The 25,645-nt window shown below is 39.0% G+C and overlaps 1 protein-coding gene across 1 annotated transcript in view; it reads left to right on the top strand.

Moving 5' to 3' along the window:
- The window catches only part of ITGA8 (integrin subunit alpha 8), a gene marked incomplete at its 5' end in the record, with an annotated part of 115,599 nt that extends 91,224 nt beyond the window's left edge, over nucleotides 1-24,375 (top strand). Inside the window, 3 exons of the mRNA XM_084201604.1 lie at nucleotides 11,957-12,058; nucleotides 20,565-20,687; nucleotides 21,918-24,375. Of these exons, the coding sequence (XP_084057730.1) occupies nucleotides 11,957-12,058; nucleotides 20,565-20,687; nucleotides 21,918-22,004 (312 nt within the window). The 3' untranslated portion in view covers nucleotides 22,005-24,375. The remainder of the gene's footprint in view (nucleotides 1-11,956; nucleotides 12,059-20,564; nucleotides 20,688-21,917) is intronic.
- Between the last annotated feature and the right edge of the window lie 1,270 nt (nucleotides 24,376-25,645).

Raw genomic sequence — 25,645 nt, 5'->3', positions numbered from 1 at the left:
AGTAGTATGCATCAAGCTCATATGATACATGACACTCATGTAGTGACAATCTGTCTTACTACTAAAAGGGGCAGTGTACATGATGGAAAAAAATAAAACTTCTCTTTGCAAATTCTTGCATTTCCAACTTCTGCTCTCAGGATTATATTCACACTGCATAAAGGGACCTGTTGGAGTGAGGGCAGAGGAGGCCCACAAAGGTGACTGGAAGAATAAAACTCTTCTCCCGTGAGGAAAGGCTGAGAGAGCTGGGGTTGTTCAGCCTGGAGAAGAGAAGGCTGCAGGAAGAGCTCATAGCACATTCCAGTACCTAAAGGGGTCTTCTGAGAAAGATGGGAGCAAATCTTTTAGCAGGGCATGTTGCAATAGAGCAAGGGGTAATGATTTTTAACTACAAGAGGATCTATTTAGATTAGATGCAAGAAGGAAGTGTTTCAAAATGAGGGTAGGGAAATGCTGGAACAGGTTGCCCAGAGAGGTGGCAGATGCCACCACATTCGAGGTCAGATTGGACTCTGAGCAGCTTGGACTAATTGAAGATGTCCAGGCTTATGGCAGATGACTTTTAAAGTTCCCTTCCAACCCAAATTATTCTATGATTTTGTAATGCAGAGGGGTTTTACTGTGAGCTGTTACCTCACAGCTGGCAGTGTGTCTGTATTTACTATGCAGTCATCATACCTTTAACACTGGAAAATACACTGAGAAATTGATAATTCCATTTGCTTTTATTAAGAAATACCTGCATCTCCTGTCTTGATCAAGCTGATTTATTATTGGCTTGTTTCTCAAGAAATTCAGAATTCCCCAGTCTTTCTATCTGGAATGCAAGAACCTTTCCTGTGTTCCCTACAGCTGTGGGAGAAGAATTCTTTATATGCAGGGTACCTCTTACCCTAGCAAGAGAAGAATTGAGGATCTTCAGTTTACAGCTTTAAATTAAGTTCCTCATGCCTTTGAAGTTAATTTCTCCCTTCCCTCAAATATGAAAGTAGACAAAAGAAATTCATCCTCACTTGCTTTTCTGGAGAACTGAGAGCAGATAGGATAATATTTCCAGAAAGTTGAATGCCAGCTCAGTAGCTAACCAAATCCATAATGGGTGCAAACTTTTGGGAGGTCATTAGTCTCTCTTGGGGTACAGGACTATGGCAGTGGTTACTTGAAAGGATGACTTGAAAGGTTTTTCTACCTCTCTGTCAGGAGGCCAGGTGACATTCTGTGTTTCTTCTCCAAAAGCTGTTGTAGGACCACTATGACCAAAGAGCACTTAAGTTCTGTCCTCACTATCTGGCCTTGCTTGAAGAATAGAGATTTCTGTCCTGCTCAGTAACAAAGGACATCCTTTCAGATGCTAAGTGAACTAATTCCTGATTTGTCAGTGCATTTTCTTTCTATGAACAATCAGTCCCAAGAAGCTTTCATATCCTTTCTTCAGTTCGATTAACACAAATAAAATGCTTTTAAGAGGAAGCATATTTTAAAAATGTTAGATATGTCTAGATACTCTAGACTGGATGTACCTCATTTAGGTTTGCTGAGAGGGTCATCTGCTAGAGCAAAAAAAAGACAAGGTCTGTTTCAAATTTAAGTCCAAAAGCATGACAGCTTGGATGTCTCTTTGTCCTTTCAAATCTGGGAACTGGGATGGACATCATTTGGTGCAAGCTTTTGCAAAGGACAGAAAGTACCAGTATGTAAGCATCTCTACAACTACAGAAGAAACCTATCTCTTGGAAAATAGAATGGGCATTTGATTCCATTTTTTCCCAATTCCATTAAGAGACTGCTGGACAAGCTCATACAGGCTCGTCCCTGTTAAGTTCAGGTGAGAACTTCACTGCACTGGTTCTCTGTTCCTAACACACAGAGACAGGCAGAGGCAGAGATATTATCCTTGACTGGAACAATGTGTGACAATTTTGAGCACTGCAGTGGGCAAGCAATAACACAGAGGATCTTCATCATTTTCTTCACCAAGCAAAAATTAAAGCTCCCTTAGCTACCTTCCTTACTGGGAACTGAGCCTGATGTATTCCAGATCCAGTCAAATCTTTCTCCTCATCATTCTGCTGGTGAAATATAATTAACTCTGTAAGAGCCAAAAAGAAGGTCTTGTGAAAAAATCCTGTGCACAGATCTTTAGATGAAATTTCTAGGCTATTTACAGCTATTTCAGTGGAAATTAACCTCATTAGGATTTTTCTAAGTCTAGTTTAGTGTATGTCAATAAATATCTGTAAGAGATTAAAGTTAAACAAAATTAATGAGAAACAGTTTGATTTTTTGGCTGTGACAGAAGATGTGTAACAAATGAAATAAACTAGCTACAGAAGACACAAAATGTGTCTTTTTTTTGATAACTCTTAGTAAAAAACAATATTTTTCTGGGGTTTAACCTTAGTTGGACTGACTTTGGTTCAGAACAAATATAACTGCATGAAATTCAGTGGCATGTTTAATGCAGGAGCAGTGGAACTCATTTTGTGAAATTTTACTAATCTGAAAGTTAGATGCCAAAGCTGGTTGCTATCTCTGTAGACAGTGACTGTGGGGAGATGGAATGTAAGAAAATAGTGCAGCAGGTAATCTCACACCTGAGGAGTTGCTGCAGAGCCAATTAGTAAAGATTAGAAACAGGCCCAGCTCTTAACAAGCCATACCTGTATCCAGTAAGGGCAAGTGCTACAAAAGAGCAGGTTGGCTAGCTGTGAGGAGAGCTGCAGTTTGCTGGCTAGTTGTGAAGAGAGATGGTGTTTGTTGGCTGTGCTGAGAAGAATGATGGCATTTGTTGGCTGCACTGTGAAGTGAGATGGATATGTTGGCTGTGAGGAAGAGGAGTCAGATGACTGCTGCAAGGACCAGGGACAGGCAGCGCATAGAGGAGCTGCGTTGTGAAAGAACTTCAAGGAGGTATGAGGCCCTAGAGATATAAAATCCTGTGCGCTATAATGACCCTAGAAGTCATGCTAAGACGACGAGTGACAAGACAAAGACAGAAAGGTATCTTCAGAGCATGCATTTTCCAGCTGATTTGAAACATCTTCTCTGTCTGATCTGGATGGGGAGAAGGGTCAAAGCTGGGCCTTGAGACATGGGTGTGTGCTAACACACCAGGCAATGCCAGTGCTGCAGTCCCTTTAGCTCCTCCTTGCTCCTTAATAAATCCTGCTTGCTTTGCCCGCACCTCCCTTCGCTCATGAGCTCCAGGCAGAGATGGAATGTTACACCAGCCTGTGGGCAGGGACAAGGGTGAGCCATCCTGTAGATTCACTGGGAGGAGAGACCTCATGGGAAGCACTCCTACCAGATTACTCCACTGGCATTACATACCCTTGCTATCAAACAAGACTTTTTATGGGCTGTGATTTTACCTTTTCCCTGTAAACATTTCTGTGTCCTTTGAATAGTAATTTGCATGTCTTGTTAAGAATCAGAAAACTCCACTCAAAGCAACAGAATTTTTTCCTAAGTAGAAAAAGGTAGTTCCAGAGAACTGCTGCATTCCCCCATTTATGTCTAATTAGCTGCCAGAATAACGTGATCCCTATTTCACATGCAAACTTGGAGACAGTAAATTGTGTCATAGGGTCTGGTCATCTTCTTCCACTCATCTCAAAACAGTTCCCTTTTTCACAGCCCCTTTTAAAATTCACAGTTACACAACCGTCACCATAAAAGACTGTAGAACATAATTAGTTTCCTAAAAAGGACACAATCTGCTCTTAGTAAGTCTGCAACTGTTGTTAACTAGGCTGAAATCTGCAGATTCAAACTGAGGATTAAAATGCAGTTAAAATAATCAGGATGAGATTACTGTGAACCAGGAAGGACTGTTCAAGGGCCAGACTGAACCTCACTGTCATGCTTTTGTAAAGAAACTTAGGGTGAAAGCCTGTAGAGAAGCATTGCAGTTCGTGTAAAAGTTAATGTAAAAGTTTTCATATGCCAATATGAATAATGGTGACATGCAACATTCCTCAGCTGTGTTATAATCTAAATGAAGACATGATGATTTGCAGAAGAAATTTTGTGCTCATTAAAACCTAGAACACAGTGTCAGGATGTTTTTTCCTTCTTATAGATATGCTAATGCAAATCCTGAGAAGGATTTTATTGGAAGTGGTTGATTTATGCAAGGATGAAATAATTAATGTTTTTCATCGAAGTTATATGGGCAAACATGTGTGTTTTGTTGCCACAAAAGACCTGTCATGTATTGAGTGACTCCTTCCTCTTCCACTTAGTTTAACTGACAACAGCTGACCCTTTTGTCTCTTGACAGTTGTAACCTGTAACCTCAAAACCCAAACTCCCATAACAAATAACAGTTGAGTGACATGCAGTGATTAGACACGTTTGAATAAATAAAGCAGCCCAAATTTCCCAACCAGACAACAAAGATAGAGACAGACATTGTGCAAAGGCCAAGAAGAATCACATACTTTTTTGGAGTAACTTCAAAGTCTGGCTGTAAATATGAACTCTCTAGTAAAGCTGACTTTTGGATTCAGGCTTGCTGATCAGGCAAATAATAGCCTGATTTGTTCAAAACAGAAACAACCTTACATGGTTATGTTATGTTGTGTTCTGATGGGGCTCCTTATGTCCCCATTTGTCTAATCATATTTCTGAGTCATCTGAGGGGGACCCAAGGGGATCTGGTCCAGTTTCTTTGCATGGATGGGTACTTTTTGGTGTAAGACTCAGAGCTGTCTAGTAAAACATCTGTTTTGAAAATGCATTTCTAAGTGATGAATCTGTATAATCTGTCTGATTTGTAGCAACCTTCAGGCTCTAAGTTCTTTGGAAGTTATAGCATTGTGGGATTTGGAACTCAGGGCATTCTTAGCTACTGTTTCATCCTGTACTGCAAATTTCTCGTAATGATACAAATCTCCTTCTGGGAGAGGTAGGGGAGGCAGGAATGTACAAAACCACAGAGGGTGTGTAATGTTCCCAAAAAGTTTGAAGTTTATTGTATTTTCTTTCAATGTTACTGAATATAATCGTATTATTTCTCTCTTGACTTTTTGACAGTTCCAGATATGTGAATTTGGCACTCCTGATCACATGAACTTTAATAGTTAGAAGGGAGAAAAATCTAGTTTTAATAAGGAAATGCAAGAGAAGCACCACTGCATTTTGGTGCTTTCTTGGTACCCAAAGTCAAATTTTGGCCTCTCTGTTAAGTACTCATTATTTCAATGTTTCCAAATGTGCACTGATCCTGCTTCTTTTTATATGCCTAAAAATGGAAATATATGCTTGGCATATTAACGGTGATGTGTGCTGCAGCACTCTTATCTTAACTTCCTGATGCCAGACTGGTATCCAAAACCTGAAACTAAAGACCTAGGTTCCCTGTTCAGCACATGGAGAAAATGAGAGACCTCAGACAAAGTGACTTGCATTAACCATCAGGTTGGTGCATGAGGGCTATTCCTTATCAGGAGGATAGGCACCCAAATCAGGATTTAGCAGGAATATGTCCACCCTCTCTGAACACAGAATCCAAAAATTGTTTAAAAAGCACCTATAGAATTAGATGAAAGACTTGAAGAGGACTTGGTTTATTCCATATTAATTGCCAGGAGCAAGAGCTGGCAGTCCAATGATTAGGGAATTCAGGACTGGAAGACACAAATTCAATTCAAACTCAGCTTGAGATGCCCCACATCCCTGCTTTATAACATGATGCTGTTCCCTTCTGCTGAAGTTGCACCAAGGATATAAAAAGAAATTGAGAGGTCTGGAACAGTATAGAAAATGAGGAAGACCATGATGTAATGCCTTGGTTTGGACCATCAAATACAAGTTCTCCTAGTCCTGGCATCCACCTTTGCCTCCATTGCCTGGAACCTGGAGCTGTCACCACTGTTGGAGTGCATGTTCTAACGAGTTGTTTTGTTGAGAATCTCCATATTTTATTACTGGTGGACTCAGAGCCTCTTTAGTGTGGTAGAAGTTCTCTAGGCCAGGCAATGCTTTAGTGGCAAGGGTTCAGTTCAGCTGCACAAAGGACATTAGAGGAAGAATGCAGATGGTCTTTGCAGTGGGGCCACACAGACTGCAGCACATGTGTGCTGGCAGAGGCTTGCAGCTCAGAGCAGAGGTGAACTGGGGGAGGTGATGTGAGACAGGTGAGAGATCCCCTTGTACAAGGTCCTTTATTTGTTCACTTTTCTTCCTCTCATCTTTACTATGGGAGCAATTATTCAATCTGTAAATGGAATACGACCCTGAGGAACGATAATTTCTATCCTCAGCATCCTCCAGCCCAGAACCTCTTTCTGTGTCCAGTGGAAAACATCTCAGTCAAGGGAAGATTGCTTAGTATTTTCAAAGAATAATTCTGCAGCCAATCTAAATTCCCTGTGTGTGGATGGAAGTGGTGAAACAGAAAAATTAGTAAGAGAGACATCTTGTGCCCTCATTCATTTCCACATATAAGCCATATATGGAAGTTTAAGTAGATTATTTTAATCCAAACTGAGAATTAAAAGCCAAAAATTTGATGCACTGCCCTGCAAGGCACATATAATAACAAAAGGAGGAAGTCATCAACAAAATTTTCAGTTGCATTAAAACACTGTTGTTATTTGAAAAAACAAAATAAGTAAACCCCAAAACTTTGGTTGTGGCCAAAAATATTATATTATATTCAATTTGATTATTGGAATGAAGGCTAGAAAAAAAGAGACATTTGCATGGGGTTGAACTAACTGGAGGTCTTTTGGGTATGGGCTAGTTTTGTTTTCATTCATTTTTTTAAAAATATTTTCAGTGTTAACAAGAGCAGAACATGAGACTCTTCCTAGATGTGCTACAGTATAGGTAACGTTAGGTATATGAAGAAATAAACCTCTTAGATTGATAGCCAATATAATCTTTATACTGCAATCTTTTGGAATCGCAACAAAATAACTGCTTCCATTATAACTTAAAATAGGCTGTCAAAATACAATATATGAAGTGTAAGAGTATAATGATTAAGAGAAGGATGTGTTGATTTTCAGAGTATTTTCTTTGGTCACAGCTATGTTTGGGTGGAAATATCCTCTTGCTGCAAATAGCACAAATACGATTTACCATGTGTACAGAGTCACATGTACATTTTTAAAGAAATTATTAAGAAGAAGTAGTTGAACGAGCTCCACTCTCTACTCTGTTGGCAGCAGTTCAGGTTTTGGGAGGTATTGGTCAAAGAAAGCAAGCTAATGAATTCCCAAAGCTTGTATTTAAAAGGTATTGCTTACCCTCCTGTCTTTAAAGTGTGCCAGACTCCAGCAGATACAAAGGGAAACAAATGTTAATCAAGCAGTGCCAATATTGTTGTAACAGCACTGAGCTCCATGTGCAAAATCCGTAAGTTCTTGGGATGAAAATATCCCCACAGCGTGCAGCTTGCCATAGGGGAAGTACGTGCATTTCAGCTAGGGAGACTTCACTGCCCTACATCTAAGCAGAAAAAAAAGGATTTCCAAGGGCCTGAACAATTCTCCATAGAGGTAATGGAACAGAGTCATTCTGGGGACTCTCTCCAGTAGCTGAACTCTTCAAACCTGCAGAACAGCAATGATCTGCCAGTCTTGAAGCTGCTAAAGATTTTGTTCCTCCTACCCTCAGTCTAGCTGCCTGGGATTTGTCCCTGCATTTCAGCGTGCTCTCTGACCAGGATGCCCACATGCCTTAGAGATGATCTGTGGGGGTCAGTAGGTCTGTGCTTGAGCTTCCTGCAGAAAGCAGCAGCATCCCACTGGAGCCTGGTGAACAGTCTTTCAAATTGTCAAAGATTTTCCATCACTTCTCACATTATTTTGGTCTCAATTGTATGTAGGAAAACACTGCACTGAATATTTATTGGGAACACTTTCCTTCATTTCTGGCTGCATTTTTGTCTTGCAATTTTTAAAGAAAACAAAGGCTTCAATTCAAAAATCTATTTGTGAAACAAAAGCATGTAGAGAGAGAAGCTTTAATAAGTACATCATCGGGATCTGCTACCCAGGCAACACAGGGGATGGCCATGTTTTGCCTGCTTCCCAATATATTGCAAACTACTGTCTCAGCAAGGAGCACAAGTTTCAGGTTCTGCTTGTTCTAACACAAGGGGAACCACAAAAGACCAGTGTAGTTAAGGCTGGGCTCTCTACTGTTGATCATTAAGCACTGACACAAATGCCAGATTCTTTCTTCTCCTTCCTCTGAGCCATGACTAAGCCCTCAGCTTGAATTTCAAACCACAAGTCCTGCAGCTTCCAGTAAATACTGAATATTTAAACATACACTATTTTAAAAATGATACGGTAAAGAAATGCTGTTTCTTGCAATTGGCTTGAGAATTATAAAAAAGGCTGCAGGAAAGACAGCTGCTTGTATCTCAAAGGTGTTAGTACAAGTAAGAATTCTGTTTGCAACCAATGTGGACCACAGTCATTGTTTTCAAGTCCTTTGCCACAAACACAATTCTGTAAATGCAGGAAAATCCTCTTTAGTTTTTTATAGTCTCCATTCCTGTATTCCAGTATTTCCAGGAGCTAACCAAGGGCTGAGACGAGCTGATAGCTGTGGTCACAGCCCAAGCTTATTAACCCAAGCCAAGCATTAATCCACAGGAAGTACCCTCCTCTGATGTTTTTGTTGCTGATACAAGCTGAAAATGAAATAAGCCATGTATAGTAGGTGAAAGGCTTTATTTTTCCATTACTGCTGTTTCCTTTGTAGGAGGTTTCAACAGAGTTAATGCCTTTACTGTACCTTAGCCAATCCGGCTGAATGTCTAATGTCTACTTCTTCAATAATATAACATATTCTGCTCTCTCCATTACAGATTAGGTTTATAAATCTTATAATCATATCCAGAATCCTGTTTGATATGAATTGCTTATGATTGAAAATAAAAGGGTTTTTTCAGGCTTTTTTTTCTGAATGCACAGTCACAGAAACATGCTGAGATTTTGTGCAAGGAGGAATTTAGTGCTGAAGAATAAAATATGAAGAATGTCTTGAATCTGGAAATGGAAAATAATTAATATGATAAGGAGAAGTTATTTCTCTGAATATCACCTCATAGATGATCAGCACCATGAATGTGTATAAACCTAATTATTTAGCAAGCCTAATTTTTCATTTCAAATACAATTGATAGAAATAGATAGATACTGATAGTTCCCTTTCATTTGATGCTATCTGTGTTAAGCAGCTGATTTGACTATGCCTGTGTAGTTGTTTGAGACAGATTTTTTAGTATTGCTCTTTCCTAGTATAGGCCCCAAGGAGAGGTTGAATTTTCTAATAATAACCATTCAGCTGCTCTCAATATTTTAAAAGAACAAAATTATGGCATAGCCAAATTAGTTCCAGAGGGCAATAAATGTGCTGGCTTTTTATCACCCTCACATATTTGCAGAGAAAATTAGTTTTTTAAAAGGAGACTGTATGGACAAGGCAAATACCAGAACTACAACCCTGGAGCTCGGGAGAACACCCTTTACAGGGATCTGTTTGGAAGAAGTCCATGGGAGATTATCCTGAAAAAAAAAAGAGAAGTCCAGAAGAACTATTGATTCTCCAGGATCATCATGCTTTAAGCTCAAGAACTGTCCATCTTGACAAGTGGAGTTTTGCCATCCTGGTACAACTCAGACTTACAAAGATGGTGATAGGTTAAAGGTTGGACTCAATCATCTTGGAGATCTTTTCCAATCTTTATGATTCTGTAAAACACAAAAGAGGTGGAAGTAGAGTTAGTTGACCCTGTGCAGGAGTTGGATAAGGAATGCAGAGAGTATCTGAGAATGCAGAGACAAGATGGGAAAGCAGAAGCCCACCAGCACCTAAGCCTAGCAAGGGATTTTAAGGGCATTAAAGAGGCTTCTATATCAGCAGCCAAAAGAAGACTAAGGAAAATATGGGTCTTCTGCTGAATGGGGCATAGAAAAGGCTGAGTTACCCAAGGCTCCCTCCATCACTTTTGTCTTTATGGAGAAAATCTGCATACAATAAACCAAGGTCTCTGCAACCAGAGAGGAAACTTGCAGCTATCAACATTTATCTTCAGTAGGGGGATATAAGGATAGGGGAACATTTAAACAAATTGGATGTACAAAAGTCCAAAGATCCTGATGGAATACACATAGAAGTCCTGAGGGAGGGGCAATGAGAATGTGAGACCTTTCTCAATTTTCTTTGAAAGCTCATGGTGTTCCTGAAAACTGCAAGAAAGCATATGGTAACACCTGTCTTCAAGGAAGATTCGGAGAACTAGAGGTCAGTCAGCATTATTTCAATCCTTGAGAAGGTGGTGGGGAAAAAAACGTGGAAGCCCTTTGCAAACATCTCAAGGACAGGAAGATGACTGGAAGCTGTCAGGATGGATTTACAAAAGGGATATCATGCTTGCTGACCTGATAGCCTAATAACTTGCAGATGGTAGTGAAGTGGAAGGAGTGGTTGATACAGTTTGTACTGCCCTTCAGAGGAACCTCAACAGGCTGGAGAAGTGAGTTGGCAGGAATTTCATAAAGGATGACAGAGGGAAACGCAAAGTGCTGTACCACAAGAGGAATAATCCTATGTACTGGTGCGACCAACCAGCTGGAAGGCAGTGTTCTAGCAAAGCATCTTGGAGTCCTGTGGGATGCAAAGTTGAACATGAGCCACTGTGTGTGCGCCCTTGCAGAAAAGAAAGTCAACAACCTCTTGGGCTGCATTAGGCAGACCGTTGCCAGAAGGCCAAGGGATTTGATTCTTCCTCTGTACTCAGCACGATAAAACAGATCTGGAGTTCAGCCCTGGGCTCCCTGAGATGAGCTGTGGATATTCAAGTCCAGCTAAAAGCCACAATGATGATTAAGGGCTTGGAGCATTCGATATGCCAGGAGAGGCTGAGGGAGATGGGAATGTTCAGTCTGGAGAAGAGAAAGCTCAGCAGGTATCTCATCAGCATGTGTAAACATCTGCTTGGTGGGAGTAAAGAATACACTTCTCAATATCAAGGAACAGGGAGAAAGCACAAATTGAAATACAGGAAATTCCATTTGAACATTAAAAATCCCCCTTTTTTTACTTGGAGGCTAGTAAAAAACTGGAATAGGTTGCTTCTTGAGATTGTGGAGTTTCTTTTCTTCAAGATATTCAAACCCTAACTGGACATGATCATGAGTATACTGCTGTAGTTGATCCTACTGTGCTTGTGCCTGGAGGAAACAAATTACAAATATGCTTTCCAACCACAGCAGTTCTGTGAAAACTTTGATTTTGGCCATGATCATTCAAATGCATCCATGTTGGCTCCCAGGCTTATATTATGCTTATTTCAGGTAATTTTCACAAATAAACCTTTCTCCATCAGCAAAGGAAAGAAATAGTAGCCCAAATTATCAAGAGGTCTTTTTTCCTCAGTCTTGGCTCAACAAAACTGCTGAAAGAAGAAAAGCAGTTCTTGGATGCAACAGGAAACTACAGGGAAAAACTGAGGAAAAGATGTTGAACAATCACACAGGAACCAAATCTTGTCAATGGAGAAGAACTCCTAAATGTGTGAGAAATAGAAGGAATGAGAATGTTTTGCAGAAGGAGATTCAGGAAGTGACAACGGTGTTCTGAATATGCTGGACTGAAAAAGCTGGTGACAAAAGAGAGACTGCTTTACTTACGAGGCTCTGTCTTTCTGTAAATCATCAGCCAAATATTGTGTTGAAATCTGATCATCATATTTCATAGGCAGCAAAAATATGATGATGATGATGATGATGATGTGGCCTTTGTACTACAGCTTTATGCTGTATTTATCTCATGGACACATACAGGTCTCAATTCCTGCATTCTTCACCAAAAGAAACCATCTCTGACTTATGAAATCAGTGCTCTGGAGTTGTTTTGTCTGCTTATCTTTCATAATACTTTTAAATATCAACATGGAGTTTAATAATTTTTTTTTCTATCATTTCAGAGAAAAAATTATCTCTACAGTCTTTCTTCCAATGTTTCCTTTGAAGTTAAGAGCATGCCATATAAAGTGCAACCAGCAAAGCTCCCTGAGGGAAGCATAGCAGTAAGTAACTGAAAATTACATCTTTGTGTGAAGCACATGTATTTGGTCACTCTGATCACAGCTGTAAAAGTTCCTATAGATGAAAATATTGAGATTGGTCTTTCCTGTGTTTCTAGTGTAAATTCCTGAAGTAATACCTAAAGGAAATAACTTCATTGCTTTCTGTGGAAGTTGATGATACATGATTCTTATTACATTTTAAAATAATTTCTTGCTGAACTAATATACAGACTGCTTTATTGCAATTCAGATGGATTTTTCACCCAAAAGAAAACAGAACTGTGATAGCAAGTATCTAGTTACTTTGTTTGAGGTAAAAAAAATCTGGAGGAAATTTTAATGCAAAATCCAGAATCATGTATCTGTCAGGTTTAGAGAGCTCACTCTTCTCCCAGTCAGCAGCTCTCTCATACAAGCTTGTGTATTGTCTACAGCAACTTCTCTCTACCTGTGTTTTCAGGAAGGTCTGCATGCCAGGATACAGGATTGCCACCTCACAGCACATCAAGTGCAAAGATACAAATTTACTTGGTAATCCTTACAGAAGAGATAGATAGATAGATAGATAGACAGACAGACAGACAGACAGATGGATGCTAAAGTACTTTACCTTATTTGCAGACCGAGATTTGTATGGCTCTGGAGTACTATTTGAAAAATTAATTTTGGAGGCATAAATTTGATTTAATTGTTTGGTGCCAAAGGATTAGGTTTGGGGAGCACTTTAAAATAATTTGTTTTTTATGGTGTCTAATACCATGGTTAAAATTCAGTCTATTTTTTCATTACTGATAAAGGTAAGTAAAACATGAGGGCAAAAATTGATTCTAGTATAAAAGTAATCTGAAATTTTAAGGCTTAATGTTCTCCTATCTTTATAAATATTCATAAGTTACAGTCCTTCTTTTAAAAGGTAAGCTCAGTTCAAACTTTGCCACTTTGAATTGTGGTGGAAATACATCATATCAGTCGGCTGAGATGCAGTAGTAAAGACAGAATACTTTCTTATTAGAAAACCAATAGAATAATACGCTTTAGAGCTTACTTTGAGTATATTTAGGAGGATATAGGCTTTAAAGTTTTGTTTTGGACATGCACGGATTGAATGGTTGATTGATACTTGCTCTGGGAAGACAGAAGGTAAAATCTTGGTTCTGTGTGCACAGTGACTCTAACCTCCATCATTAGTAGAACCCTGATTTCACTAGAGAGGATTGGTGCTTAATGCAGTATTCATCCAGAAAGGTTCAAAGGCCCCAAGCTGACAGATATACTCGGGCTCTTTTTATTTTCTTGCAGCATGTGTTCCATACCAGAAACACATGTGCAAGTTCTGTTGATAGTGGGGCCTTCATCGGGACTGGAGTGCTTTACCCCAGGTGATAGCCTGCTGTTCTCAACAAGTGTCAGATGATCTACCAAATGATCAGATAAGCATTTCATTCTCTTACTCCAGCCAGCATAAAGCTTGTTATTTGCAGCAGATGATTTACAGCAAAATGCCTGTAATGGCAACTGTAAAATGTTGAAAAATGATAAGGCTTTTATGTCTTTTCATATCTGGACATGGCAGTGGATGCTTGCCAGCTCTACAGCTTGATGTGTTATATGCACCAGTTCTTTGATGTTCCACTTGCAAGAAGAAATATTTCCTTGAAGTTGGGCAAAGCTTAATATTTTTGCTCCTTCTGAAAAAGATCACTAGTTGTGGTTTAAAAGCTTCCAAAGATTTATTTAAAGGTTTATGATTTTCCTTCAGACAATGAAAGGGTGGGAGTGGAAGAAATATTTAAATATTTTTAAAATAAATTTTCAGAAGTATATATCTAATAATCAGCTAGCACTTCAAAGTTTATATAAAGAAGATTATGTATTTTAAAGAATAGAGCATATGTCCTTCATTTAATTCATATAGGGCTGTATTCCAATTAGGCAGGCTGATATTTAAGTTTAATGTCATGAGTAATCCCATACATATCAATAACCCAGAGAGCCACTATTTGTAGCTCTAAGGAGTTTATCATCATGGAATACAGGTCTTGGACTCATAGGTCTTGAAGACAGGGTCGGGATACAAAGGTGTGTGAAACATTAGGTAAATGTAAGAAAATATGGATCTTTTATAGTGAAACATTAGAATGAAAATGCATCAAACAGAAAATTAGCATAGAGCTTAAAACAGAATCCACTGACATCTATAATAGTATTTCCATTAATTATGATAATCTTAGAATTGTAGCCATATATTGTACAACTGGTTGAATTTCCTTACTAACAGCTATTCCATTCAAGAGAAAATTTCCACTTTTTTGCTACAAATATTATTATGGTAAATAATACTGTCTTACTTGGTGAATTTCATGTGCAACATGAAAGTACTTTTTATTGCAAAAAGTACAAAGTTAGAATAAGCAGAAATTGGCTTTATTTTAATTTATGATTCTTGAGCCAGTTTGGGAGTGTAATAAAATATGGTTGCTTTTCTTAACCATTTGATAGGATTTTCATTGTGGATGCCTTTAGTCTAAAGTGTTTGACCAGTGTCCTCCAGTGAGTAACATTGGTTTCAGACTAAGGCCTATAACTTTTTTTACTTATTACATATTGATAGCACTTTAAACAAGCTTATATTCCCTATGAAATATATTTGCATAAACATTTGTAATGTGTAATTATAAATGTGACTTAAAGCTCGAGAGAGCTTTTACATTCTATTTTAAACATTTTTTGAGAACATATAAGAATATCATGCTGTAATGGTTGGATGGTGACATGTAGGAGTACAAAAGAATTCCTCTTTCTCAGCCTCTGTAAAGAAAATTTCTGAAGACTAAAGGAAGTTCATCAGGGGCAGCAAAAGCAGTAGCACTAGAATAATAATTAATTCAGTTGCTGTTTCTTAAAGTAGCAGAATAAATTATGGGGAAGTTATTTTTCATCCAAACTGGATGAAATACAGTGGCAAAAGCCCTAATAATTATTTTATATACTTACAGTGAGCTTAAGTATGGCACATTTTTAAAAGCCTCCCCAGAAGAACACTTTCATAAGCAACAAATTGCTTCCATGGAACTGCAAGAGGGGTTATGAAGTTAAGACTGTCTGACAGCATCTGTGCTAAGACCTTTGTGGAGTTTATTTCCAATAGCAAACAAAGGGTCTGTCCATAACTCCTGGGTTGATTTCACCCTCATCTCAGTGCCCGAGGCAGATGGCATTCTCTGGCACCCTTTGAGTAACAAAGGTGCGAGATGTTCAGCAGTGTCAAAAGTCAGATGGCTCCTCTCAGAAGTTTGTGAGATGTGCTTTTCACCCACTTGACAAAGAAGCAAGCATTGTTTTCAGTGTTCAGCATAAAGTCTTGTCCTGAACAGAGAGGAAAGCTAACACACATCCAAAGTACAGTGTCAACATGCAACACTTGTGTAAAAAATCCACTTCATATTGGCCACCTTAGATGGAAACATTCCCTGGCTCTGATCCTGCAGTACTAAACCTACCACATGGGGAAGAACAGAAATCCAAGCTGAAAATACAAACTTGTTTTAAATCAAAATCACATGTAAAACTGTTGGTGGACAGCATGGGGTGAAGAAGCGACAGTCCTCTGTAAAAATGGTGAAACAAGGCAGACAAAACTGAAGGAATGTTTTGTTTGTGTCTTCCCCTCCAGTTTCTGCCTCAACTCTGTGGGTGTTCAGGACGTGCAGTGTCAAACTGTTCACAAGAATTGCATTAGCAGCCTTGCAAGGCTTTGTGTAGCGTATAAAGGGGGCAGCCCAGGGGCATTATGTCCTACTGGTAATGCACACAGGCAGGAGTGAGACTGATGCCTGCATATAATACCCTGCTCAGGAAATAATTCTCAAGTACTTGGCACAACCATCCCCTTGCTTTTGAAACCTAAGGCAAAAAGAATCATGGGAAAAGGGCTGGACAGGATGGTTTAAAGATTTTAGCAGGCAAATAATTCATTAGCATTGGCAAAACTCAGGCTAAAAGAGAAATGTGTCAGCTTTGCAGCAGTGTCTGCTCGATACAGGATAGACCTAATTTCTGCTGTTTGGCTCCTTGCTGATAATCTAAGGATCGTGAACATGATGCCCTGCTCTTTTATAAGATTACAGATTCTTGTTTATGTTTCACCATTTGTCAAGCTCCAGCTGAGCTACTGAAATTAAACCACAAGTTGCACTTGATGGTCTATAGAGGCAGAATGACAGAAGGAGGAAGGGAGAAATGATTCTGAACACAGGCAGCACAAGCAAGGCTGAGTGCTGCTGCACCACTCATAATTGTTTAGCATCCTCAGGAAGATGCCCATGTCCTTGTCTGGATTCATGCTGATAGGTGCTCTGTAGATATCAGAATAGGAGCTAGCTTGTGCTACTGTTTTTATAGCCTGAGAGGAAAGAAAGCACAGCACACAAATACAGCAACTATCTAGAAGCGGCACATAAAAGAAGGTATGGAAAGGCAACATGTGTACTTGTAGTTGCATACACTACATTAGCTTTATCCAAAACCTAATGAAATCTACCATCCTTAATAAAATAATCTGTTTCCACTGATTTCAGGAGGATCTCAAACATGCTTTGAAGTCTGGATTGACCCTACCTAATTTTGAACAGTGAATTGGCGCCCATTAAGAGTCTAGTTGTTCCTCTGCTCCTGTGCAATCATATGCTGCCCTATGAGCTATTCAGACATAAACACCACATAGGAGCTTACTTCACCTGTCTCTGCACCTGTGGTGCTGAAGTAGTTACCTTAGATTGGGTTAAACTGGACTTGGTGCCCAAGGAACCAATGAGCTTCAGTCAAATACTATCTGAAGAAATCTGTAAACCAAAATTTCTTCCTGCTTCAAGAAGAATTTGCCCACTCAGATAATTTCCATATTCAGGATGTAAAATTTTAGTAGACTGTTGTCATGGTTTAGGAATGGTACTCCCCAGTTTAGTTCTCCCACTGTGACTCTGAACTATGCACTGCTTGCTTGCTTCCTTGCTTTCCAGTCCCTCTCACCCTGCAACAGGATGGAAATAAGAATTGAAGGTACAAAACATAAAGATCACGAGTTGAGATAAGAACAATTTACAGGAAACAGCAACGAGATAAGAAAATTGACAGTAACAGCAACAATACTAATGACAGAGGGTGCAAGAAAGGAAAGATTGACAGGGAAGCTCCCTAACATCAGCTCCCTCTGCCAGGCGTACTCAGCTGGGAGGAACTCCCAAGAGTCTCCCTTCCCCTGCCTCAGATAATAATGTGAGCTGTTATAGAGTAACCTCCTGGTCATGCCCCCTCCAGGCTACTCCAAAAATTAACCCTTTCCTGGCCAGACCCAGGATGACTGTCCCTTTATCAAGCCGTGCACACCTAGCGAGCAGCTTGTCAGAATCTTTTTGTTCCGTTTTTCTGATGCTCTACAATCCACTCTAAAGCAGCAGTGCTGCCTCCCATTTGCTCTTGTATTTATCTCAGTCATGTTATGCCACCTAGAAATTTGGCTGAAGCTATCAGTAGCAGAAATGGCAAAATAAAGTCTTTGCATGTAAATAGATCTTCCCTGTGGTTTGGTCCTGCTGTAAAATACAGTCAGTCATTTCATTAAGCTTGAGACAACAGAAAGCACTGCTTGCCTTTTATTTTTCTGCTGTTTTACAAATATTTTTTAAGATGGTTTTGGTAAGTAGTCTTTGACATTAGTGCTCCAGATTCACAGCAACATGCTCAGGCAAGTGATAGTGTTACCAATAGAAACTGTAGTGAAGCTCAAATCTTAGATGGTTAAGATATGCGATCTGTATGTTGACAGTGTCAGGTCCTTTCCAAACAATAATTAAAATTTGTAACTTCATGTGTGTAGTATCTCAGAGTTTGCCAACAGAGGAAGTGCACATTGTGAATGAGTTGGGGTTTTTTGAATCAGTCCATTTTTGCTGTCTTGGGGCCCATGAATTTTCATCAGCGCTTCCTAACTCTTGTGCTGTATGTGATCAGGCTTGCTTCAGGGCAGCCTTTATGATTTTCTAGCTGCAGAATGGAGATGCTTTCTTCCTTGTACAGCTGAGCCCATTGTTTTCTACAGGCTTCAAGCAGCCCCTTGTAACTCTATCCTTTCTGTTTTCCCTGGTCAGTTAACCTTTTACTTGAATTCATCTTTTTCCTTATTTGGCTTTTCTTGGGAAGAATCTCTGCAGACAGTTTAGAATGACCCTTCTCTCATTTTCTCTGCCCTTGCATTTTAATGCCACTCTGAGACACAAGCAGAGCCATTCAAGAACATTTTATCCTTACTAAATGAGCTCTGCTCTAGCTGAATTTATGATGCAGAGAGCCTATGAAACTTTGCAGTGGTTAAGAAGCAAACCAAAGAGAAGGCTGGCAAATGAATAGTATTCCTGCAGAGGCATGGTTCATCACTGGATGAGACCATGAGGATATCTGCTGGGACATAATAGGGACATTTCATCAGTTGTTTTATTAATGCTGTTTTCCTTAAAGTAATTCTTTCTTGCTTTAATTTTCTCTCATATTTATTCATTGTAGATGTTATCTTTTTGAAATATTGTAGACTTATGACTATTTAGAGCTGCTCCAAAGATACATATTATCTGTGTTTGTTAGATCAACCATGCTTTGGCCAGCACTGCAAGTACTTCATCTTCAGAGCCAATGTTGAAGTGCAAACACCAGGACTGGGCAGTGTCTTGGAATTTTCTGTGTAACCCTCAGTGTAAGCTTTGGTAGAAAGCAAGTGGTTTCCTACATAGGAAGTTTGTCTCTACATTTTGTTTCCTGGTGAGGCATACTAAAAAAGCCACGTGCATCAGTAGAGCTCACCAGACTGCCATCTCTGTAAGTGCTGTGTCACAGTAGGGAGCAGTTGGCTGCACAGATGAAATGAAAATTTCTATTCAAAAGTGTCTTCCTGACACTTGTTAAGCCTGACAGTAGTTGGAAGACAGGTCTACTGGTGCTTTCAGAAGGAAAAGTCTATGAAAGAGTGCTGATCACAAAAAAAAGTGAGAAAAGAAAAGACTGGATGTTGCAGAAAGGATTAAATTTGCCATCTTCAAGGAGAGAAATGAGAGGCATGGGAATGGAAGCAGTTTTGAGCTGAACTACAGAGTTGTGCCCATTCTTAAAAGTTAGGCTGCTGTTCCTCCAATGGACAAATTAGAAATTAGTGTTTTGTTAAATTTCTAGTGCATCAATCACTAAGGTAATAGAGGAAAAAAAACATAGAAAGAAAATTTACAATGAGTGCGGCTTAGGGACTGGGCCATAGCCAAGAAACTTATTAAAAAGAGTAGATTTCCTAGCTATACCTTGAGTGCAGAAGAGGAATATTATTTGAGAGTTTGTGCCTTCAGTTTTTTTGCAAACTGATTTCATCATGTCATAAAGCAAATAACTTCCATCTGTCACATACTTGTCCTAAGAGAGACTAGGAGTAGACGAGAGAGGTCTAAGAAAAAACCCCAGAGAGAAATCACTTCCTAGGCTAACAAAGAGAAAAGTTTGAGAAAATAAACTAAGACTGAAGGGATATCATTGTGTCAAAAGAGCTAAGGAAAGCCCAAACTCATTCCTTCCCACTTGGGAGTAGCAAGGACTGAGCAAATATTCAGTGAGACTGAGGAGCCTTCCAAGCAGAGCCTGAGAGCATATAATGCATTTTGTACAAGGAATGGAGAGTATGGAGGACAGTGTGGGTGTCCCCAGAAGGAGAAATGCAAAAGGGTTATTACTACTCTTTGTCCACAGGAAAGTCTAAAGAGAGAAGTTTGCCAAGTCAGTTAAAACCTTTGATAACTGATGTTAACCTCTGCTGCTTTGTAGAGCCTCAGACAGTGAGAGTGCGCGTTTAACGCTTATTTCCCGTTTAGGTAATGGTCTGTGTGCTTGGCTTCTTTTAAAGAAGATAACATCATACTGTGTGTCAGGCTTTATCACAAGGACAATGCATTCTGCTTGAGTTTCATTTTTGGACTGCTTAGCTGAAATGCAAATCATCGGAAAAAATGTATACTGCTATATCAGCAAAAATTAAAATAAGAAAATTGTTGTTGGTATCTACTGTGGTTTGAATTAAGAGTTTGGGCCAAAGTCAACCATTGTTTGCGAGTAATTCAGTGCATTTCAGTGTACTGGCCTAAGATGCACCTGCATGTGAACAGAACTTTGCTTCTTGAATATTCGTGAAGTATCTGCATAGAAGGGGATTTTTTTGCCACTGTATTATGAGAAAATTATTTCTATGTCTGATATGACAAGACTTTTATATATGTGTGAATTCCATTTCTAGTAATTGTCATGAACAAGTGGAAAGGAAATTACAATAAATCAAGTCAACATGGGAGAATTTCAGTCGATGTGTATTTCTCATCTGCAAAATGCTGTTGAAATCAATGCTTCTAACCTCTGTATTCTACTGTTGGACTTGCTTTACTTGCTTCATTTTTGTTCATTAAATGTATTCCTTTCATTGCAGATCAGAACATCTGTCATTTGGTCAACCCCAAATGTCTCCTTTGAGATCCCTTTATGGGTTATAATACTAGCCATACTTCTTGGACTACTAGTACTAGCTCTGCTGACCCTAGCTTTATGGAAGGTATGTTCCATTAGTTCTATTACTGATGCCTTAAAAAAACCAAAAAAATACTGAAAGATTCTAACAGATAAAAAGAGAGGCTAGAATTTTGTGATCTTTAACAGCTTAGAGCAAAAGCAACAGTACACGTGTCTTTTTTGTTTTGGCATTTCTGACATGCTAGTGTCATTGACCTTTATGCAGGCAACTTGTTTTCAAAGTCCTCCTTTATTATTGAAACCTGGTTACAAATGGGCATACAGAGTTTGGCTCCATTTCCCAAGACCTCTGATCCTCTATTTCAGGATGTTTAGGTTCAAAAAGAAGTTACTCTAACTTTGTCTTCTCTGAATAATTCAGGAATTTCCAGTTTTTGTCAGCATGAAACACACCCATTTCTGAGAATTAATATTTAGAAGATTTCTTTTTGTATTAATATATAATATATTTTGTTTTTTTAAAATTTTCTATTTTTGCATTGGCTGTTGCACTCCTTTCACAAGTTTTTAGACAAATTACTGGAAATTCCTATATTACAAGGAGCCAGTGTAGCTTTTGTCCATCCTCAGTTCAAATTAAAAATGAGATTGAAATAATTCCTTACATTAGGATATGGTTCATCTGTCTTCAGCTGCCTAAAGGTTATGGTTTGGTGTACAGCCTATGCTAACTTCCCAACTTCACCTGGTCAGGTAGCAGCAGCAAAAAGTTATGGCCAAACACGCGAGGAGGAGAGAAATTATCTTTTGGTGGTACTTTAACCACTTTTGAACTTTCAGTCTTTCAATTAAAAGAGTGAATGTTAGGCAGTTTAAGTAAGGTGGGACGAATCCCATGTTTAGTGATCTTTAGATTAGGTCACAACACTGTCCTGTGGACATTGCCCAACACATATTACACTTTTTGATTACTGCTTGTCAGTCTAAACCTCATTTTCTGAATGAGTTCATTGCTGAACTGAGAGGAGCAGACTTCTCATTAGCATCAGTCCATACCAGCATTCAGGCCACCTTTACATCTCCTGCAGACATCTTTCATATAATTTCAATTTTTAAAGCTGTGCTTTGGAACTCAATGCCTTGCATCTTAAACTTTCATAGGGAATGATTTGGATAGAAATAAAATGTCTTCACAGTCTCTCAGCCTGCCATACGTTGTGCCCAGAATTTCAGGTGAACAATCAAACTGCAACTGAGTCTTCCTGTGATTGTCTTACCATGACATCTTTGTTTCTGTTGACTTTTTCTGCAGTGTGGCTTCTTTGACAGAGCTAGACCTCCTCAAGATGACATGGCTGACAGGCAACAGCTGACAAATAACAAGACTACTGATGCATAAAGGAAGAGAGTGACAGTTCAAGTCAGAATTCTGCCTGAGAGACTAGAAACACGGCGAGGATTAAATGAAAGATTCCTTCCAACCAGTCTTCCTTCGTACCTGCAAGTGACATGGTGTCAATCTGATCTATGCAATGTTCTGAGAACATGCCACATGATGGCCATCCTTGCCAAAGAAAGTAATTTATCACTGCCTTACAAACATATTTTCCTCTGAACAGAATGTTTATCCCATATTCCAGTCAGTCTACATTTCAGCAGATGCTTCTGAGCACGTGTGGTATACTGAGATGCTTCCAGAACAACCCAAATCTCTCAAGAAGAGAATGCCTTCATGGAGAGAATGCCTTCATTGCTGTATTGTCTAGAAGATGAAGCAGGACAAACCTTCTGAATGCTACTGTATCATGCAGAGTATCTTTGAAACCTCCCTAAGAACTTCTATGAAATTATGGCTCAGGGAGACAGGCAATATATCAGTACTGTGAAAGTACTTCTGAAACACAAAGGTAATCTATAAATACCTTTATAGATGGGGCACAATTATTTATTTTTCCACCTTTTTGTAATAAGTATCTGATATAATCATCAACATAGATTTTGAGAGAAGGAAAAAATAATAGAAATCATGTACTTTGCATGTAAATAGAAGAGTAAACACATTGTACACCCAGAAGACAACCTCCTTAGCTACAAGGTGTTTTGCAAAGCAGAAGATTTATGGAACACTTTACAAAATGAGACATGTGATAAGCAAGTGCACATTGTATCTCTTTCAGCCCAGAGCTGGCAGTATTACACCCAGATAACTAAATCCATGCACAGTATAAAGCAGGGATGAGGTACCCTGTCCTGGCTTTGCTGATGGCTGGCAGCTGTACACTGACACAGGATACAGACATTTCTGAAACACTGCTTTAAATTATCACAGCCACACTGGTGATATTGAAAAGGCTTGGGAGGGTTTGGGGCTGGGGCAAATTTCTTGGCCTTTGCCCTGTTACTTTGTTGAAATCCCCTCTTAAAATGCAACAGCTACTGCCATAATTTTTCACCTAAAGAAATCTTTGCCTTTTTCATTTTTCAATATTCAAGCTGGCAGCATCTTAAAAGTAATGCTTTTGGCAATGTTTAGGGCTTGATAAAATTATTTTTAAAGTCTCGCAGGAAAGGGTGACAGGATTTGTATTTATGCAGAAAAATAGGATGCCAGCCAGCCAAGCATGAACAAAAAGAAAGAAAGAGATTTTGAGGTAAAGAGTAAAAATACACACTAAGTATTTTTTTTTCTGGGTTTAAGATTCCAGAGAAGGGATGTTTCATTCTTTCCCATCTATCAGCAAATGGTCATTATCTCAGCAGGGGCTCTAAGCCTTGATCTGTGCAAATTTTTATGTGAAAGCCTGAGTCTTTCAGTGCTGTCTGTGAGTGTGAAATTAGCAATATTGGGTAAACTTCACCAGGGATTGTTCATTTTATGAAACATACACACCACTTGCCTTGAGTTCCTTTTCTTTCCAATCCATCTCAGCTTCTCAACTGGTAAATGGCCTTATCCATTTTGCCATTTTTTGGCTCCTTTTAAACAACTGGCCTTCTGCTTCCTAATACTTCAGGATAGGAGTAGTTATGAGACATTGTCACTTCTGCCAGTCTGACACAAGATTTTACAGTTTTATCATTTCTTGTATGCAGACTAATCTGGGAAATCCAAGCAGGAGCTGTGTTACATCTTCATGTCTAAGACAAATTTGCAAGACCTTTATGGAGTCTTTAGCTTATCAGATGCAGTGTACCCACAAGATTTACAGAGAAAAGGAGACATGTACCTCTGAACACGGAGCTGAAGCACCTGTGTGCTTCACACAAGCAAGCACTTCTGTTTCCTAGGGATGGGGAGGCCTGACAACTTCCCTGTCCCCCAAAAAACCATGAACAGACTCCTTCCACCAGATGGTTTTGAGCTAATCCCTTGTAGATTAGCGACATCAGCTGATAAATTCCATCACAAAGCAAGCCTGTCCCATATTTGCACACCTTTGTATCCCATACATTCCAGGCAAAATCATCCTTCCATGAAGAAAAAAGTGAGCTTCCAGCTTTTGTAAATATTTAATTGTTGTGTGTAGCAGCTTCAGAAATAATATCAATATGTGTGTAGCAGTTCATTGTAATCACGTCATCTGCACAACTCTGATGAAATAGCACCATAAGGAGATACTGAACACAGGACTTCTGTATGTGCAATACTTTATATTACTTATATACCTGAAGCATGTTTACACTGGCATTTGTGGTTGTTTTTTAAACTTTTGAATATACTGATAACGATTACAATAAAGGTAAAAAAAGGAATGGGGGAAAAAAAGTAAAACAAACACCATGCTGTTCAGTATTTCTTGCAATGTGTTTTCAATCCTACATTGCTCTGAGGATGGGACTAGATGACCTAATAAGTTCTTTGCTGTTGTAACTTCTACAGTTCACTTTTGAGAAATTACTCTCCATTTTAATGATGGGCAAAACATGTTCAGATACTAAATTTAAACAAAAAAAAGAACTTCAGTGACTGTTGGGCCTGGCTGGAATCCATTGGCTGCAGCTGTGTAATGTCACTGGAAACCAAATTAGAGGCACATGATCTGACAAACAGTTACTTTGAGCAATTCTTTGTTTTATATTTCTACATCCTTGTAGATTAAACTTCCCCCCTGGAAATGTCTGGAGTTGTGTGTTGTCAAGGACTGTAGTCTATTCCCAGCATTTGTGGATAGTTTTGGCTGCAAATTGCAAACAGCTTTGTGAAGATTTCTGGGTTTCAGTGCTTGCCAAGAGTGTTTATTCCCTGGGGAGATTGCATCCTGGATGTGGACACTTAGCAGGCAGTTGACATAATCTTTCCCCCCAGTATATTAGTACTGTGCTACATGATAACCTCTGCCACATCCCTACATGACTGACCTTTTGTTGCAGTGATGTCAGCTTTGTAATGAGTTACTAAATGCAGCTTTCTGTAAAAGTAATTCTGCCTTATTCTTCCCAATGTTTGTGGTGAGCTGCTCTTGCAGAGAACGTGGGAGGAGTCCAGAGAGCAGGAAAAACAGAAGATTACTTAAAAAATTAGTCTATTAAAACTCTTTATTGCTATGACCACCACAGCAGTCTAGTAAACAGAGAGACATTCATCTTTTATTTCACATGCTTCTTGCTGAATTTGAGAAAGGTTGTTCAGTTATTTTATCCATACAGCAGACTGTATCTTATTTTCTGTTTAATGAAAATTTCAGAATTTGCATACCAGGAATCCGTATATTTGAATATGCTTTTCCTTATGGATTTAATCTTGAAAGATATTTAGCAAATACAATTTCAATTTTACCACAGGTTAATTTTTTTTTTTTGTCACCATTCTGTAACTCAGGTTTGAGTTTTTCCTGTTTCTCACAGCTTTTACATGTTTCCCACATTAGACAGCTCTTGAAAGCAACACTGATTTTCTCTATGTTTTAGCTGTGAACTTTCCATCCATTAGCATGAAAGATCTTCTGGTAGGCATAGCTTACATTAACTAAAAAAGCCTTTTGGGAACCAACAAAACACCTAGATATATGCAGGGAAAAGAAAGCTCCAGCCAGCTATGGC

Source organism: Fringilla coelebs, assembly GCF_963513975.1.
Source record: "Fringilla coelebs genome assembly, chromosome: 1".
NCBI lineage: Eukaryota > Metazoa > Chordata > Aves > Passeriformes > Fringillidae > Fringilla > Fringilla coelebs.
The sequence above is the reverse complement of the archived record's forward strand: the minus strand, read 5'-3'. Positions and strand labels throughout refer to the sequence as shown.